The sequence below is a fragment of the Schistocerca nitens genome, chromosome 5 (genome assembly GCF_023898315.1).
Source record: "Schistocerca nitens isolate TAMUIC-IGC-003100 chromosome 5, iqSchNite1.1, whole genome shotgun sequence".
NCBI lineage: Eukaryota > Metazoa > Arthropoda > Insecta > Orthoptera > Acrididae > Schistocerca > Schistocerca nitens.
The window spans coordinates 862,233,183-862,249,953 of NC_064618.1; the positions used below are offsets into that span (position 1 = coordinate 862,233,183).

The 16,771-nt window shown below is 43.9% G+C and overlaps 1 protein-coding gene across 1 annotated transcript in view; it reads right to left on the bottom strand.

Annotated features, from left to right (window-relative positions):
• The window catches only part of LOC126260767 (LIM homeobox transcription factor 1-beta), a gene marked incomplete at its 5' end in the record, with an annotated part of 258,963 nt that overhangs the window by 142,941 nt on the left and 99,251 nt on the right, over positions 1-16,771 (bottom strand). The window contains one exon of the mRNA XM_049958105.1: positions 16,314-16,507. Coding sequence (XP_049814062.1) covers positions 16,314-16,507 — 194 coding nt within the window. The remainder of the gene's footprint in view (positions 1-16,313; positions 16,508-16,771) is intronic.

Consider the following 16,771-nt stretch of genomic DNA (forward strand, 5'->3'; position numbering starts at 1 on the left):
TACTCGCGCTCAAAACCGGCCAGTTGTTAAGCCCTGGTCTAGTGGATCAGAGGCAGTTGTCTCTTGTGTGATTGGAGCTTATACGTAGGTTTTTCAAATGACAGACAATTCCAGCAGAGACATATGTTTCCATGCATTGTGTAATGCATCTTTAATGCAAAGCAATTATTTGCAGGACCGTATTCTTCCTCTTCATATGTTCTAGCATTAATGCTTGCTTCCATTCTTCATGCAGTGAACTGTGGATGCACTCCTCAGCTGAGTGAGTGCATGTAATACAGGTATTGAAACTCCCCCTGTCTTTCATCAGCATTTCCTCATGCCCTAGCTCACCGACAGCTCAACAAGCACTTATATCTCAGCCTCCTGTGGTGGTAACACCAAACTAAGCCAATAATGCTGTAGGTAGATAATAAATTTTAACAAATTTAAACAAATTTAGACAAATTTAAATAAATTATATTCGAATTGAATGACATCATGAGCAGTCTCTAGTGGGGGCAACACCATACTGACACCCCTTAGCTGCAGGAGTAAGCTGTTAGACCAAAATTCTCTCCAAATTTCGAAATTTCCGCCCATTTTCGAAGATGATGACGTGCCATCATGCAAAAAAAAAAGTCGGAAAGGGGGAGGCAAGGGACCTGTAGAAGTACATAATTCAATTTCCCGCCAAAAATTCAAACTTCCCACCAGGGGGCTGTGGCACTTCCCCACCAAAAGCCGAAATCTTGGGTAATGGCACTCACGTCATCAGCTGACATCACGGCCGCCATATTGGATAACGGTACTTGCGTGTTCAGCTGATGTCACAGCCGCCATCTTCCATAATGGTGCTCCCGTCATAAGCTGAGGTCATGGTCGCCATCTTGGATGACGTCACTACTCACGGATGGAATTATGAGTCTGTGGACCTGGGCACTCGCCTCGTATCCAAAAAGCGATAGAAGTAAACTATCGTGATGGATTCGTATTGCATTAGATGCACTTAGAACCATTGAGCGGAAAATACTACGCAAAATCTATGGGCCAATATGGGAGAAAGAAGGATGGAGAATATGCTACAATGCCGAATTACAACAGTTAATACAAGGCAGGGACAAATTCGCGAAATCACTGCGAATATTATGGCTAGGACACTTTGAGAGAATGGCAGAGGATAGAATTCCAAAGAAAATGATGAAAGGTGTGATGCATTCAGCTAGGCGAAAAGGAAGACATTGAACAAAATGGATCGACGAGGTAGTAATGGATATCAACAGTGTGGGAGTCCGAGGGCGGAAAAGAGCAGCAAATAACCGAGAAGTGTGGAGGAAGATTGTTGAAGAAGCCAAGGCTCACCAACGGCCGTAGCGCTACTGAAGAAGAAGAAGAATTTGATGTGAGATGAAACCTCTTTTGACCAATTCTTAAAATTTTATTGTATAGTGCAAAGGATTTACTGCATAGTTGATCAATATGTGGCTCAAAGTTCATGCTCTGGTCGAGGTAGACTCCGGTGTAGCTTGCAACAGTTTTTCGTTTAATTATATCCCCGTCAATCTTGATACTCGGGAATCTTACTATCCTCAGGGCCGGTTTAAGCCCCATGTGACACAAACCGCTACTCGGAGTGCAAGCTGGGAAGGGGGCCAGAGAAGCCCAAGTGCAAGATTAGTATACAGTGCGTAGCACAATTAGTAGCAAAAAGTGAAACTGGTGGAAGTGTACTAGGGAAGATGGGTAAGAGAGGGCGTGGGTAAATAATAAGTCGCTTGCCTAGCAAAATGTCCTTCCGTTCAATCGCAGTGTTATTGCACTTGGCTGGTGCGACTGCTCCTTTAAACGATTGGTGGCTCTCCCTTCGAGCTGTTTTCCGCAGTATGATTGGAAAAAGAGAAGAAAACCGTTCGCACAATCGACAGCCCATACTACGACTGCCTGTAGCTGGTAGCTGGTGAGCAGTGCTTCCGCATTCACGTCTCAGAACAACGGGGCGCGTACCCAGCCAAGAGGGTAACCTTTTGTCACCTGTTTACAGACGGTTCGCTCTCGGGATGCCAACTCCGCAGATCTGACATCGCAGTAGGCTTTCAGGCCGAGGGTGAAACAGGAGAAGAGCGACATCCGCCACAGGTTGTCGAAGGCCCCTGAAATGTCCACCATAATTCCAGTCACGTCGTTACACTCTGATGAGCCGGTAAGAGTGGTCGCTTGGTTAATCGCGTAATCAGTTCATCTACCTTTTCTGATTCCTTATTGCCACCCATTTACACCACGCATTACTTTACGATCTGCTTGGCTGTCACAGAGTAGTTTCTTAAACGTTTTCCCAAGAACATTGAAAAGACAAACCGACCTATGTGATTTGAGATTAAATAAGTCTTTATTTGATTCTTTCTTGAGAATGACAACTTTAGGTTTCTTCCAACATTTAGGAAACTTCAGTTTTTCAAGACAGAGTTGTGTAAATCAATTAGTAGGCCAAACGGCGGAAATTAAAAAAAAATTGTAACACGGCTACTGGTATGGCGTCTGGATCGGATGTTTTATTTCTGACGAAACTCAGGATTTCCTTTGTGATCTTATTCATGGTCAAAAGACAAACCTGTAAGTTGGTTTCATGAAAAATTCCTGGAGTTGTTGCCTCATTTGTGGTTGCTCCATAGTACCGTCAGCCGGGTCATTATCTAAAAGAGGAGGTTGAACAATATATTTGCGGTACTATCTCAGTCAATTGTTGTCTCATAATCTCTGTCCTCTACTTAAGATTGAGAGAACCGTGTGTGCTCTTTCTCTCGTATGATCCTATATGGGGTACCCCACGAATCCAAACAAGAGTTGTCCTTTACATATTGATCACAACTTTTTCTTCTAATTTCATTTTGTCTAGATTGCTTTATTCCTTCCATGAATTTCTAATAGATATTGTCAGACATCGATGTTCATATATTTCCAAAATTACATTTTTATGGAGGTTCACAGACTCAACGTGTTTTGAGAATGACAACATTGTCCAAGGAGGCTATATGCCCCTGCCACAGTGCAAGATGCAGCTCTCGAGGACTTTCTCACTATTTTATGTCCACAATTGTCGGGAACAGACAACGCTGACATCCTGTCACCTATTACTGAAGACGAAGTGCATGAGGCAGTGCGTAACTCACCTCTCAAAAAATCCCCGGGACTTGATGGCCTCCCTGTGGAATTTTATGCCCGCTACTGGTCTATAATTGGGGACAAGATCACTTCCATGGCAAATGAGGTCCTGAACGGAAAAACGGTCCCTGCAGAGTATAAGGAAAGTAAAATAGTACTGATTCCTAAGAGTAAAGGCAAAACCAACTTCAACAATTTTCGGCCTCTTCGCTACTAAATTCTGATTACAAAATAATTTCGCGTATTATCAACAAAACTCTCTCTGCCTTTTCCAACAAAATATTGAGTCATCATCAATCTTGTTCTCCGACCAGAACGATATTCGAAAGTCTATCTGCATACAGAGACGTCATTGCAATTACCTCAGTGACAAGTATAAAATGTGCTTTAATTTTTATAGATTTCAACAAAGCTTTTGACCGCGTTAGTCATAGATACCTCTTTGCGACGCTGTCAAGAATGGCTTTCCACCCCCAGATTGTCAACATGCTAAGAAATATTGCAACAGGTATAAGTGCGAAAATAGCAATCAATGGCCAAACATCTAAACCCATACAGATAGGGCGAGGGGTTCCACAGGGCAGTCCCTTATCTATGCTTTTATTTTCCGTATCTTTAGAGCCCTTCCTCCGCACTGTCCACGCAAGATTAACAGGCATAACATTGAGTGGTGAGAAAACTGTCATACGAGCTTATGCTGATGACGTGGGCGCTGTAATAAGGTAGAGGGAGGAGACAGTTACACTGGAAAGAGAAATCCAAAGGTATTGTCTAGCGTCGGGAGCGACAACAAATGAAAACAAAAGTAAAATATTGAATCTACGGGGCCTAGATCACCTCCGACTGGCATGGGCAAAACAAGACAACAAACGTAAAACATTGGGAATAACCTTAATTGCATGTCCGATGAGGATGGCTGCTTTTAACTGGACGGAAACTAGGAGGAAAGTTCATGGTGCTGTAATGGAGAACATCCATCGAACTATGGACCTGGTGCAAAAAGTCAGATTCATCAACTCCTGCGTTTTGTCTAAAGCGTATTTCACTGCACAGGTATTTCCAATTCCTAAACTTGTAGCGAAAGGGATCATGTCCACTGTTACCAATTATTTATGGCGAGGAGACATATTCAGGGTTGGTGCGACTACCGTTCTACTGGATGTCAGAAACGGGGGCCTCGGTTTGGTGGATGTTCGCAATAAAGCGTCTGCTCTGTTCCTCAAACGGACTTTCCATATACTCAGAGAACTTCCACAATGTATAGCCGCAAAGCTCTTTGAGGCTGTGACACCCCATAGCCTTCAAGCACCGATTGATGTGCGAAGGATTAATGCCCGTCTGCAGTATGTGAGGAACTTTTTCCTCGAAGCAAGTTATCTTAGTGACGAAATCAGAAGCAACACATGTATCACAGCGCGCGACATCATACCTGAAAGGAAGTTACATGAGGGCAGCAACAAAATTGAAACGAAATTCCCAAATTGTGACTGGAAAGCTGTATGGCGGAGCATCAACTATGCCGGGCTATCTACAGACGCTATTTCCGCATGGTACAAAACGGTTAACAATGTCATCAGCACCAACGAGAGACTATATGGGATCGGCTTAAACCAGACACACCTTTGTGGAAAATGCAATCTGGTGGATACACTCATCCACAGATTCACCTGTGGTGGCAATGTGCATAACTGGAATTGGATCAGGCAACAAATCGCCTTTCTCACCAGATCCTCTCCGGAATATATAACGCCATCGCTCCTCCTGAGACCAGACATGACATACTTTCCGAAATTAAAAACCAACGCCATTAGCTGGTTACTGGGAAAATATGTTAGTTATGTCATCCACAAACTTGGGTCGGACAACGAGATAGAATTCCGCGTTTACATGACCGTGTGAATACGCAAAAATCAGCATGTATCGCAACCACAAGAAGCACTACGGCAACATGCTGAAGATCATTTTTGAAAGAATGGGTGTTGGTTAAATATGTGGAACCACTACAACACCTTGAACGAGAACGAACAGAAGAAAATTAAGTCACTTGGTTTCTTATTATTATTTACTATTAACTTGCTTCCGAAACTTCTATGTTAAACGAAAAGTTTTTTTTTCAAAACATTTTGTTCAGAATTACTCGTGTTCGACTTCCAAAGTATTTGTGTGATTCAAGAAGAATTGTTAAGTTTTTATCAGTGTTCAGTTTCTACTCAGAGAAGAGGTTTCTTTGTCTTTCTTACATTGGAGAATGGGAATTTTGTGTTAAGATTTCTGCACACTTAGTGCTATGACCCAACAGGGAACATGAAAAAAGGGGTGGGAGGGGTTTGGGACTCGACGCACTGGCAGGGCCGTGAAGAGACCTCACTGCTTGTGTGACGTGTACCACGCCCTGACCATCCTAAAAATAAAAAATAAAAATAAATAAATAAAAAATAAACAAATAAAAGTGGTTAAGAAATTGGATTGGTGGAAAAAAAAGGATGGATAGAGCGTCTGCAAAAAAAAGAAAAGTGGTTAGCGTGAGCAGCTGCGGAAAGAGAGGTCCTAGGTTCAAGTCTTCCCTCGGGTGAAAAGTTTAATTTTTTATTTTCAGTTTATGTGACAAACTATTATGTTTTCATCACGTTTTTGGGAGTGATTATCACATCCACAAGAAAACCTAAATCGGGCAAGGTAGAAGAATCTTTTCACCCATTCGCCAAGTGTACTAGTTAGCTGGGTCGACAACATATTCCTGTCATGTGACGCACATGCCGTCACCAGAGTCGTATAGAATATATCAGACGTGTTTTCCTGTGGAGGAATCGGTTGATCTATGACCTTTCGATCAAATGTTTTCGATTCCCATTGGGGAGGCACGTCATTTCGTCTACTAATAGCACGGTTTTGCGGTGCGGTCGCAAAACACAAACACTAAACTTATTACAGTGAATAGAGACGTCAATGAACGAACAGACAGATCATAACTTTGCGAAAATAAAGATAGTAAACTTTTCACTCCAGGAAGACTTGAACGAAGAACCTCTCACTCCGCAGCTGCTCACGCTAACCACGGGACCACGGCGCTCCTGAACTCATACTATCCTTGATGTTGCCCATCTTATGCATGCACTACTGAGTTTGTATATTTTGCTTATTTTGAAACGTCCCCTTTTGAAAAATTATATACGTGACTGGGCTTAAACTGACACACAATGTTTTTAGCGCAACGCAATCTGACTTTCAATAATTCCTACAAAAGAATGGCCCTGACTAACATTAACCTATACCTTTCACAAATCACTTACCACACAAAAACCTTCATTACTCGAACTACTGCAATACAGCGAGCGCCACTACTGCCAGTTAAAATAAAAGATTCAAATTACTGAAGGCACTAACTACTGATAGGCATAGTTAGCAAACGATAGATTTTAATAGAGAAACAAACAATGTATTTCCCTTAATAGTCATAATATATATAGCAGTTCATGACATTCAGTCTTACAAATTTCAAAACTCCGCCATTTCTCTCCCCACATCCACCACTGCTGGCGGCTCACCTCCAACTGCGCAACGCTACGCGCTGTTCACATCCAGCTGCCCAACACTACAATGGCAGACAACAATGCAAACTAGCCAGAGACTGCACACAGCACAGCCAGTGATTTTCATACAGAGCGCTACGTAACGTTGCCAATAAGAAAACATAAACAGCCTACTTACAATTTTCATAGTTCCACACAACTTCTTCCTGTTTTCTCGATTGATCTATGTTCAGTTTTTCAAGGCCTATTCACTGTGCCAACTTATAACTAAACCTGAGGGGGGGGGGGGGGCGATGGGGAGGTTCCCTTGTTAGAACTACTTAAACCTAACCTTAGGACATCACACACATCCATGCCCGAGACAGGATTCGAACCTGCGACCGTAGCGCCTAGAACCGCACGGCCACTCAGGCCGGCCAGTGCTTCTTCGGAGCTTGCCGAAAGTTTTCTCACTAAATGGAGGTACATTCTTTTAATACAAATGAGAAGAAAGTGTGTATGTTAACATATTTTTTGTGAAGTTTACGCAGCAAACGCTTAACGTACTAATCCTTTAGAGCTCTGAAATCGTTATTGTACTGTCTGTTTAGTTTCCCGTATTTTAGGGGATATCTAATACAAAAGTGTTGAAGAGTGGCCGGCCGGTGTGGCCGTGCGGTTCTAGGCGCTTCAGTCTGGAACCGCGTGACCGCTACGGTCACAGGTTCGAATCCTGCCTCGGGCATGGATGTGTGTGATGTCCTTAGGTTAGTTCGGATTAAGTAGTTCTAAGTTCTAGGGTACTGATGACCACAGATGTTAAGTTCCACAGTGCTCAGAGCCATTTGAACCATTTTTTTTGTTGAAGAGTGGAACAAAATACTCGGCCCATTTGGCGGTATAGTTTCCCGGGAGTCATTTTCGAAAACGTCAACAATTTGTGAAATATTGAGATGGAAGGGAGTGGGGCTCGTTCATGTCTCGTGAGATATCTTGCGTATGTGCGCATCTTATACGTAGTTTTGTTTATCCTGGTCACGTTAAAGCTTCAAGCCCTCTGTTACACCAGACCAGACACCTTCCAGTTTACTATGAAGAAAACACATTTTTATTTGAGAGAGAGAATTGTGGATAGTACTTGTAATTGGATACGTCTGCATTTCACACACTTAATAAGTGGGAACAAACCGATTCCTCCGCACGCGCGTAATAACTTATCATCTTGTTCTTGGTCCAGTGCCTGTGATTCGCTACATACCGGGTGATCAAACAGTCAGTATAAATCTGAAAACTTAATAAAGCACGGAATAATGTAGATAGAGAGGTAAACATTGACACACATGCTAGGAATGACATGGTGTTTTATTATAACCACCCCATATTGCTAGGCGCGTGAAAGATCTCTTGCGCGCGTCTTTTGATGATGATCGTGTGCTCAGCCGCCACTTTCGTTATGCTTTGCCTCCCAGGTCCCCAGACCTCAGTCCGTTCGATTATTGGCTTCGGGGTTACCTGAAGTCGCAAGTGTATCGTGATCGACCGACATCTCTAGGGATGCTGAAAGACAACATCCGACGCCAGTGCCTCACCATAACTCCGGACATGCTTTACGGTGCTGTTCACAACATTATTCTTCGACTACAGCCATTGTTGAGGAATGATGGTCGACATATTAAGTATTTCCTGTAAAGAACATCATCTTTGCTTTGTCTTACTTTGTTATGCTAATTATTGCTGTTCGGATCAGATAAAGCGCCATCTGTCGGACATTTTTTGAACTTTTGTATTTTTTTGGTTCTAATAAAACCCCAGTCATTCCAAGTATGTGTGTCAATTTGTACCTCTCTATCTACATTATTTCGTGATTTATTCAGTTTTCAAATTTATACTGACTTTTTGATCACCAGTTATGTTGTGGTGGACTTCAGTCCTGAGACTGGTTTGATGCAGTTCTCCATGCTACTCTATCCTGTGCAAGCTTCTTCATTCCCAGTACTTACTGCAGCCTACATCCTTCTGAATCTGCTTAGTGTATTCATCTCTTGGTCTCCCTCTACGATTTTTACCCTCCACACTGCCCTCCAATACTAAACTAGTGATCCCTTGATGCCTCAGAACATGTCCTATCAACCGATCCCTTCTTCTAGTCAAGTTGTGCCACAAACACCTCTTCTCCCCAATCCTATTCAGTACCTCCTCATTAGTTATGTGATCTACCCATTTAATCTTCAACATTCTTCTGTAGCACCACATTTCGAAATCTTCTATTCGCTTCTTGTCGTAACTATTTATCGCCCATGTTTCACTTCCATACATGGCTACACTCCATATAAACACTTTCAGAAACGACTTCCTTACTCTTAAATCTATTCTCGATGTTAACAAATTTCTCTTCTTCAGAAACGTTTTCCTTGCCACTGCCAGTCTACATTTTATGTCCTCTCTACTTCGACCATAATCAGTTATTTTGCTCCCCAAATAGCAAAACTCATTTACTACTTCAAGTGTCTCATTTCCTAATCTAATTCCCTCAGCATCACCCGACTTAATTCGACTACATTCCATAATCCTCGTTTTGCTTTTGTTGATGTTCATCTTATATCCTTGTTTCAAGACACTGTCCATTCCGTTCAACTGCTCTTCCAAATCCTTTGATGTCTGTGACAGGATTGCAATGTCATCGGCGAACCTTGAAGTTTAATACCTACTCCGAATTTTTCTTTCGTTTCCTTTACTGCTTGCTCAATATACAGATTGAATAGCATCGGGGAGAGGCTACAACCCTGTGTCACCCCCTTCCCAACCACTGCTTCCCTTTCATGTCCCTCGACTCTTATAACTGCGATCTGGTTTCTGTACAAATTGTAAATAACCGCCCGCATCTCGTGGTCGTTCGGTAGCGTTCTCGCTTCCCACGCCCGGGTTCCCGGGTTCGATTCCCGGCGGGGTCAGGTATTTTCTCTGCCTCGTGATGGCTGGGTGTTGTGTGCTGTCCTTAGGTTAGATAGGTTTAAGTAGTTCTAAGTTCTAGGGGACTTATGACCACAGCAGTTCAGTCCCATAGTGCTCAGAGCCATTTGAACCATTTTTTTGTAAATAACCTTTCGCTCCCTGTATTTTATCCCTGCCACCTTCAGAATTTGAAAGAGAGTATTGCAGTCAACATTGACAAAAGCTTTTTGGTCACTCAGTATCAGTATATTGCAAATTGACACCAAAAGTGAAACATCAGTACACTTGATTTAGAACTCTCATCGATTCCTCGCGTTATTTAAAGTTCAGGTGTTCAACTTAAATTTCGTTATTTGCTTTCCTTCCTGGTGTTGTAATTTTAAAGGACGGCAGAGTTATTTTGTGTGACCTAATGGAGTTTACTTGCTGGATACTCAGAGCACAGTGGTTCGAGCATCAAGTTTCCAACGCTGCCGCGGGTATTCCAGGACCCTAAAGTAGCCGTATAATTGTTTCGCGCGTCCCCTGTTTTGCGTGACGTGTGGCGACAGCATACGCGTTTGCCCCGGCGCCGGACATACCCGCGGCAGTACATTCGGCGCCGGCGCGGGATGCCGCCGCCGCCGTTTTGCTACCTGTCGGGCGGCGCGCGTTTGGCACCCCAAACAAGGCAGAGGCATTGTTTTCGCGAGCTGGGACGAGGCTGCAAATACCGCGCCGGCGGCCGGCCGGGGGCGCCGCTGGGAGCGCGAGGCACGCGCGCGGAATGCGCGCCCATTCCTGACCTGACACGGCGCCGCCGAACCGGGCTCGAACCGCGGACCCCGCATAGCAGCGACGGCGCCCGGCCGCCCGCGCGGCGTGAAACATCGCGGCCCGCCCGCCGCTCATTGAGTCCCGTAAATGACCCGCGAGGTGGTCGCGTCGGCGCAGCGCCCGGACTTCTGCGGTCGCGTGTCGCTGACAAAGTGACTTTACAGTTAGCTACGGCGCCGCGTGCCATTCCAGCGTCCCGCGCGCGCGCTCGCGATCCGGTGTGCGTGTGCGTGGGCGCGGCCCTTGACCGGGGCGGCCGGGTCCTCACGCCTGGTCTATCAAAGGCTCTACGGAGGCTCCGAATAGATCTGCCGTCCTGCGCGTGGGCTCTACAGAGCGAGTGCGGGCACTGCTTTGTGGCCGACAACGCGTTCCTCTTCATTTGCGTGGACAGTGTAAGGCCAGGCGCGTACGTTAATCCTTTACTCGCACTGCTTTTCATAAAAAGTCTGATTTGAATTAGTCAGCATCTGACGTTTAAAGTCTGCAGACAGTCGCTACAGTGCAACACTCCTGCATTTAACACTGTCTAGTACAAAAACCACTTTAAAAAATATCTGAAATTCAGGTATGATCTTGATCAGCATAGTGCCTCTAAGCCTGTCAAAAATCTATTCTTAATAATTTTCTTTAATTTACGTCTACGTTCTCAATCTTTTTTGTTGAACAGATTACCGGTTTCGGTCTTTAATGACCATCATCAGATCTGTTTCGTAAAAACAAAGTCCTAATGTATGAATCAGATCTGATGATGGTCATTAAAGACCGAAACCGGTAATCTGTTAAACAAAAAAGATTGTGACCATAGACGTAAATTAAAGAAACTTATTACATATACGGGTAACTGTGTTTTTTCGCGACGATGTCGCAGCTTGTGAATCTATTCTTAGTTTCGCGTAGTTTCTGTGCCATACAGATATATATTAAGTCCCTTGAAAGGGGTTCAATTTTCCCGTCACGGAAACAACTTCAAACTTAAACGTTAAGTTTTACAGGCAAATAAAAACAACTACCGGCGACTGTTAACGATGCTATTTATTAACAACAAATAGCGCCATCACCGGTTTCGAATCATCATCACATTGCTGTTTACGTTCAAAATAACATACAGCTTATGCTAGAAGTTTGATGTTGCCTGATTTTCGTGATGGTGATAGTTCTGTGGATTCATGCTACCCTAGAGAAAAAAGTGATTTAAGAAACAGAACTACTGCGCTACAACTGGTCCTAACAGTTAATTAAGACACTCCAAATAACTTTCTAAGATGAGAACTGCAATGTTTTTATTACTAACGACGAACATCAAATGTTCCAGTGCGTGTGAAATCTTATGGGACTTAACTGCTAAGGTCATCAGTCCCAAAGCTTACACACTACTTAACCTAAATTATCCTAAGGCCGAACACACACACCCATGCCCGAGGGAGGACTCGAACCCCCACCGGGATCAGTCGCACAGTCCATCACTGCAGCGCCTTAGAACGCTCAGCTAATCCCGCGCGGCAACGACGAAGATCTTAAGTCTTTTTTGTAACGATGGTGGGTGCTTCCAAAGAAGTACACATTACACCGCATAAGACAGGTTTGATACCTACCACAGAATGGATTCAAACTTTTTGCGTTTTGTCTCGCAACGTGTTGATATCGCTGAAAAGGGTCAAAATGACTCTGAGCACTATGGGACCTAACTGCTGAGGTCATCAGTCCCCTAGAACTACTTAAACCTAACCAACCTAAGGACATCACACACATCCATGCCCGAGACAGGATTCGAACCTGCGACCGTAGCGGTCGCGCGGTTCCAGACTGTAGCGCCTAGAACCGCTCGGCCACCTCGGTTTTTTATTGATTCATTACTACAATATCTCGTTAGATAAGTGATCTTTCCAACGTAGCATACTGCATTGTGTTTGCTGTGTATAAGATTATGAAAAATGGTGTTATTTCACATTGCTACTGCCATGTTAACTCATAGCAAATATGAAATTTAAAGCCTCTGCCTCCTGGAAAACGTGATGCAGAATTTCAGAATGTAATGTAATACATACACGAATAGTATCTCTGAGAATATGAAAAATCTGTTCTTAATTTTAATTAAGGCTGCAACTTTTTCTCTTTTAGTAGACTAGATTTTTGTGTACGAGTACGTCTCCCACACGAAAACTGACAGGCATGGTGTTTTGTCCAGAGGAAGTGGTAGCAGTGTGTGAGTCAACAGTGCCAGTACAGCTGCTATACTGCTGACAGAAAAAGTGATGCACCCAGAAGACGTGCTGGGATATCAGTGTATCCCAGTACACGTGGACACCAGCGGCGGGTACGTACATGGTAATAGAGTTGCAATTCTCTGTAGCTGGTAGGACAGCCAGCAGCGTGCATTAGTGTTGTTCGTGTTTGATGTTGCGACCGGATCTGGCACGGCATACGGAGTGGTCAGAAACTGTCCGGAAAGTTAGTAAGGGTATTGCAGGATGGGAATAATTGGGGTATGTATGTCCTGCCTGAATGGTGTTCATTGTTCAGAAGACATCTCCACCCCTCGTACTCTTAAGGGGCTCCGGAAAGGCTCAAAATCATGAAAAGTTCAATTTTTACTTTTTTGCGTTTTCTGAATCTGCAGACTATTACCTTTTAATAGATATATAATTTATTCAATTCCGAAGACTACAACTATTTTTAAATTTTTTTTGAAATGTGTTCTACATGGGCGTGACCCACTGTGGCGCTGTTAAACTGCTGTCAAATGGTGTTATTATTAACGTCCGTGTTCATCAGGTACATTTTAGTGATGTGAGATAAAGTATGTGTTGTGGCTAACCTGTGATGGTTCAATATATATCGCTGGTGTGATTGTCGATTGTTTCATGTTTATTTACTCTGTCGTTATCTCTAAAATATTCGTAATTAATTCTGTTTCTTGAGTCTCTGTTTTGTTGAAGTATAATAATGAGTAAAAGTAAAGTTATTAGAAATCCTCTGAAGGCTTTTAAGAGAAGGAGAAATGTTGGAAAGCCAAAGGTATGTGTTATTACTGTAAACAATAAAGACGATGAAAATCCCCAACATAGCTTGTGTCCCAAAGAAGAAGACAGTTTGTGTAAATATAACAAAGGATCGCTAACTGGTGAAGTGTACACTCATAAGAATAGTCTGCCTCATGCAATAATGGAGGTGATAAAACCTATTTTCAGAGACTTAGCAGCACCTGAACTGTTGAAAAAGTGTATTCACGGAAAAACTCAAAACCCCAATGAAAGTGTAAATAGTGTTATATGGTCGAGAATCCCCAAGACTGTATTTGTTGGAATATAAACACTTCACTTTGGTGTGTATGATGCTGTTGCGACTTTCAATGATGGCAACATTGTAAGGTGCAAGGTATTTAGAAATATGGGAATGAAGATAGGTTCTAACATGGTACGAGCGATGCTTGCTTTAGACAAGGAACGCCTTCGGGCTGCAGACAGGGCTGTAAAGAGTCTAGAAATACAAGCAAGAGTAAACAGGAGGAGGAACAAGAGGAAGCTGGAGGAGGAGTTTGCAGAGGATGAAGATAATCCATCCTATGGACCTGGAATGCACTAAAAAGTTAATCCAATCTTTGTCGCTCGATTCCCAAAACTTTTATTTTCTCATACTAATTACATGTTTTCTAAGGATCTTCCAAACATATTTGTTTCAAACTTCCAGTAAATGTTACACAGTACCTTCTGCATAATTTAACACAGCCTTTTTCCAAAAAACTGTATATTTTTGAATATATAAATAAAAAATTGCAAAAAAATGTTGTGAATTTTCATTACAATTGAAAAAAAATCATCTTTAATAACTGAACTAAAATTTTGTAAAATCCCTGTGTTAAGTTGTAGCCCATATTCCAATAAATAATCTGTAAAAAGTTCAACTTCCTACCTCAAATACTTTGTGAGGAAAGATGTAATTTATAAGCGTTATTTTAACATTGCAAGTATAGGGCGTTCCGGAGCCCCTTAAGAGTTTATGGACAGCCCTGCAGGTTCACGGTGTCAGTTCCATCCAGCACTGCTTCAGACATAAGTCGACTCCATGCCACATTGTATTGCAGCACTTCTGCGTGCTCGCCTGGGCCCTAGAGTATATTAGGAAGGTATACCAGTTTCTTTGGCTCTGCAGTGTAAACTACATGAGAACATCCTGAGGGTCTGCAGGGCACTATCACTCTTGATATGGTGTCATGCCACTTGATGTTCTTAGGGATGATGATCTTTATTACGATCTGACTTCATACAGGGTGTTTCAAAGATGACCGGTATATTTGAAACGGCAATAAAAACTAAACGAGCAGCGATAGAAATACACCGTTTGTTGCAATATGCTTGGGACAACAGTACATTTTCAGGCGGACAAACTTTCGAAATTACAGTAGTTACAATTTTCATAAACAGATGGCGCTGCAAGTGATGTGAAAGATATAGAAGACAACGCAGTCTGTGGGTGCGCCATTCTGTACGTCGTCTTTCTGCTGTAAGCGTGTGCTGTTCACAACGTGCAAGTGTGCTGTAGACAACATGGTTTATTCCTTAGAACAGAGGATTTTTCTGGTGTTGGAATTCCACCGCCTAGAACACAGTGTTGTTGCAACAAGACGAAGTTTTCAGCGGAGGTTTAATGTAACCAAAGGACCGAAAAGCGATACAATAAAGGATCTGTTTGAAAAATTTCAACGGACTGGGAACGTGACGGATGAACGTGCTGGAAAGGTAGGGCGACCGCGTACGGCAACCACAGAGGGCAACGCGCAGCTAGTGCAGCAGGTGATCCAACAGCGGCCTCGGGTTTCCGTTCGCCGTGTTGCAGCTGCGGTCCAAATGACGCCAACGTCCACGTATCGTCTCATGCGCCAGAGTTTACACCTCTATCCATACAACATTCAAACGCGGCAACCCCTCAGCGCCGCTACCATTGCTGCACGAGAGACATTCGCTAACGATATAGTGCACACGATTGATGACGGCGATATGCATGTGGGCAGCATTTGGTTTACTGACGAAGCTTATTTTTACCTGGACGGCTTCGTCAATAAACAGAACTGGCGCATATGGGGAACCGAAAAGCCCCATGTTGCAGTCCCATCGTCCCTGCATCCTCAAAAAGTACTGGTCTGGGCCGCCATTTGTTCCAAAGGAATCATTGGCCCATTTTTCAGATCCGAAACGATTACTGCATCACGCTATCTGGACATTCTTCGTGAATTTGTGGCGGTACAAACTGCCTTAGACGACACTGCGAACACCTCGCGGTTTATGCAAGATGGTGCCCGGCCACATCGCACGGCCGACGTCTTTAATTTCCTGAATGAATATTTCGATGATCGTGTGATTGCTTTGGGCTATCCGAAACATACAGGAGGCGGCGTGGATTGGCCTCCCTATTCGCCAGACATGAACCCCTGTGACTTCTTTCTGTGGGGACACTTGAAAGACCAGGTGTACCGCCAGAATCCAGAAACAATTCAACAGCTGAAGCAGTACATCTCATCTGCATGTGAAGGCATTCCGCCAGACACGTTGTCAAAGGTTTCGGGTAATTTGATTCAGAGACTACGCCATATTATTGCTACGCATGGTGGATATGTGGAAAATATCGTACTATAGAGTTTCGCAGACCGCAGCGCCATCTGTTGTTGAAAATTGTAACTACTGTAATTTCGAAAGTTTGTCTGGCTGAAAATGTACTGTTGTCCCAAGCATATTGCAACAAACGGTGTATTTCTATCGCTGCTCGTTTAGTTTTTATTGCCGTTTCAAATATACCGGTCATTTTTGAAACACCCTGTACAAGTAGTTGCACCGGTCCGACTGTATAACGCGCCGGCACTTGGCCTCGGCGAGCACCCACAGCAGCTTGCGGCTGACTCACCTGCACGATGCGCACGCTGAGGCCCGTCTCCTTGGCGAGCGCCTCGCGCACCTTGCGGCACGGCTTGGGGCTGACCTCGAAGCTCGCCTTGAAGGCCCTCCGCTGCTGCGTGGTGAGGATGGTGCGCGGCCTCTTGGGCCCGCGGCGGCCGTCCTGCGCGCGCGGCGGCACCAGCTCGTCGCACGGGAACTCTCCTGCGGCACCACAGCGAGGGCTGGAGCTGGAGCTGGAGCCGCTCACACTCTGCATCTCACACTAAACACTCTGCTGCCAACACTAGGAACAAGTCAAACGCCTCTCTGCTGTCTAATTTCCAACCTTACTTTATTTGGCTAACAGTTTCGGCGGTTTACTATACCATCTTCAGGCCGCTGACCGCCGTATACGAAGATTCCACCACGCTTCTGGTCAACCATAAACGGTTATCTAAAATCAGCAGTTGATGGTTGCAGTGATCG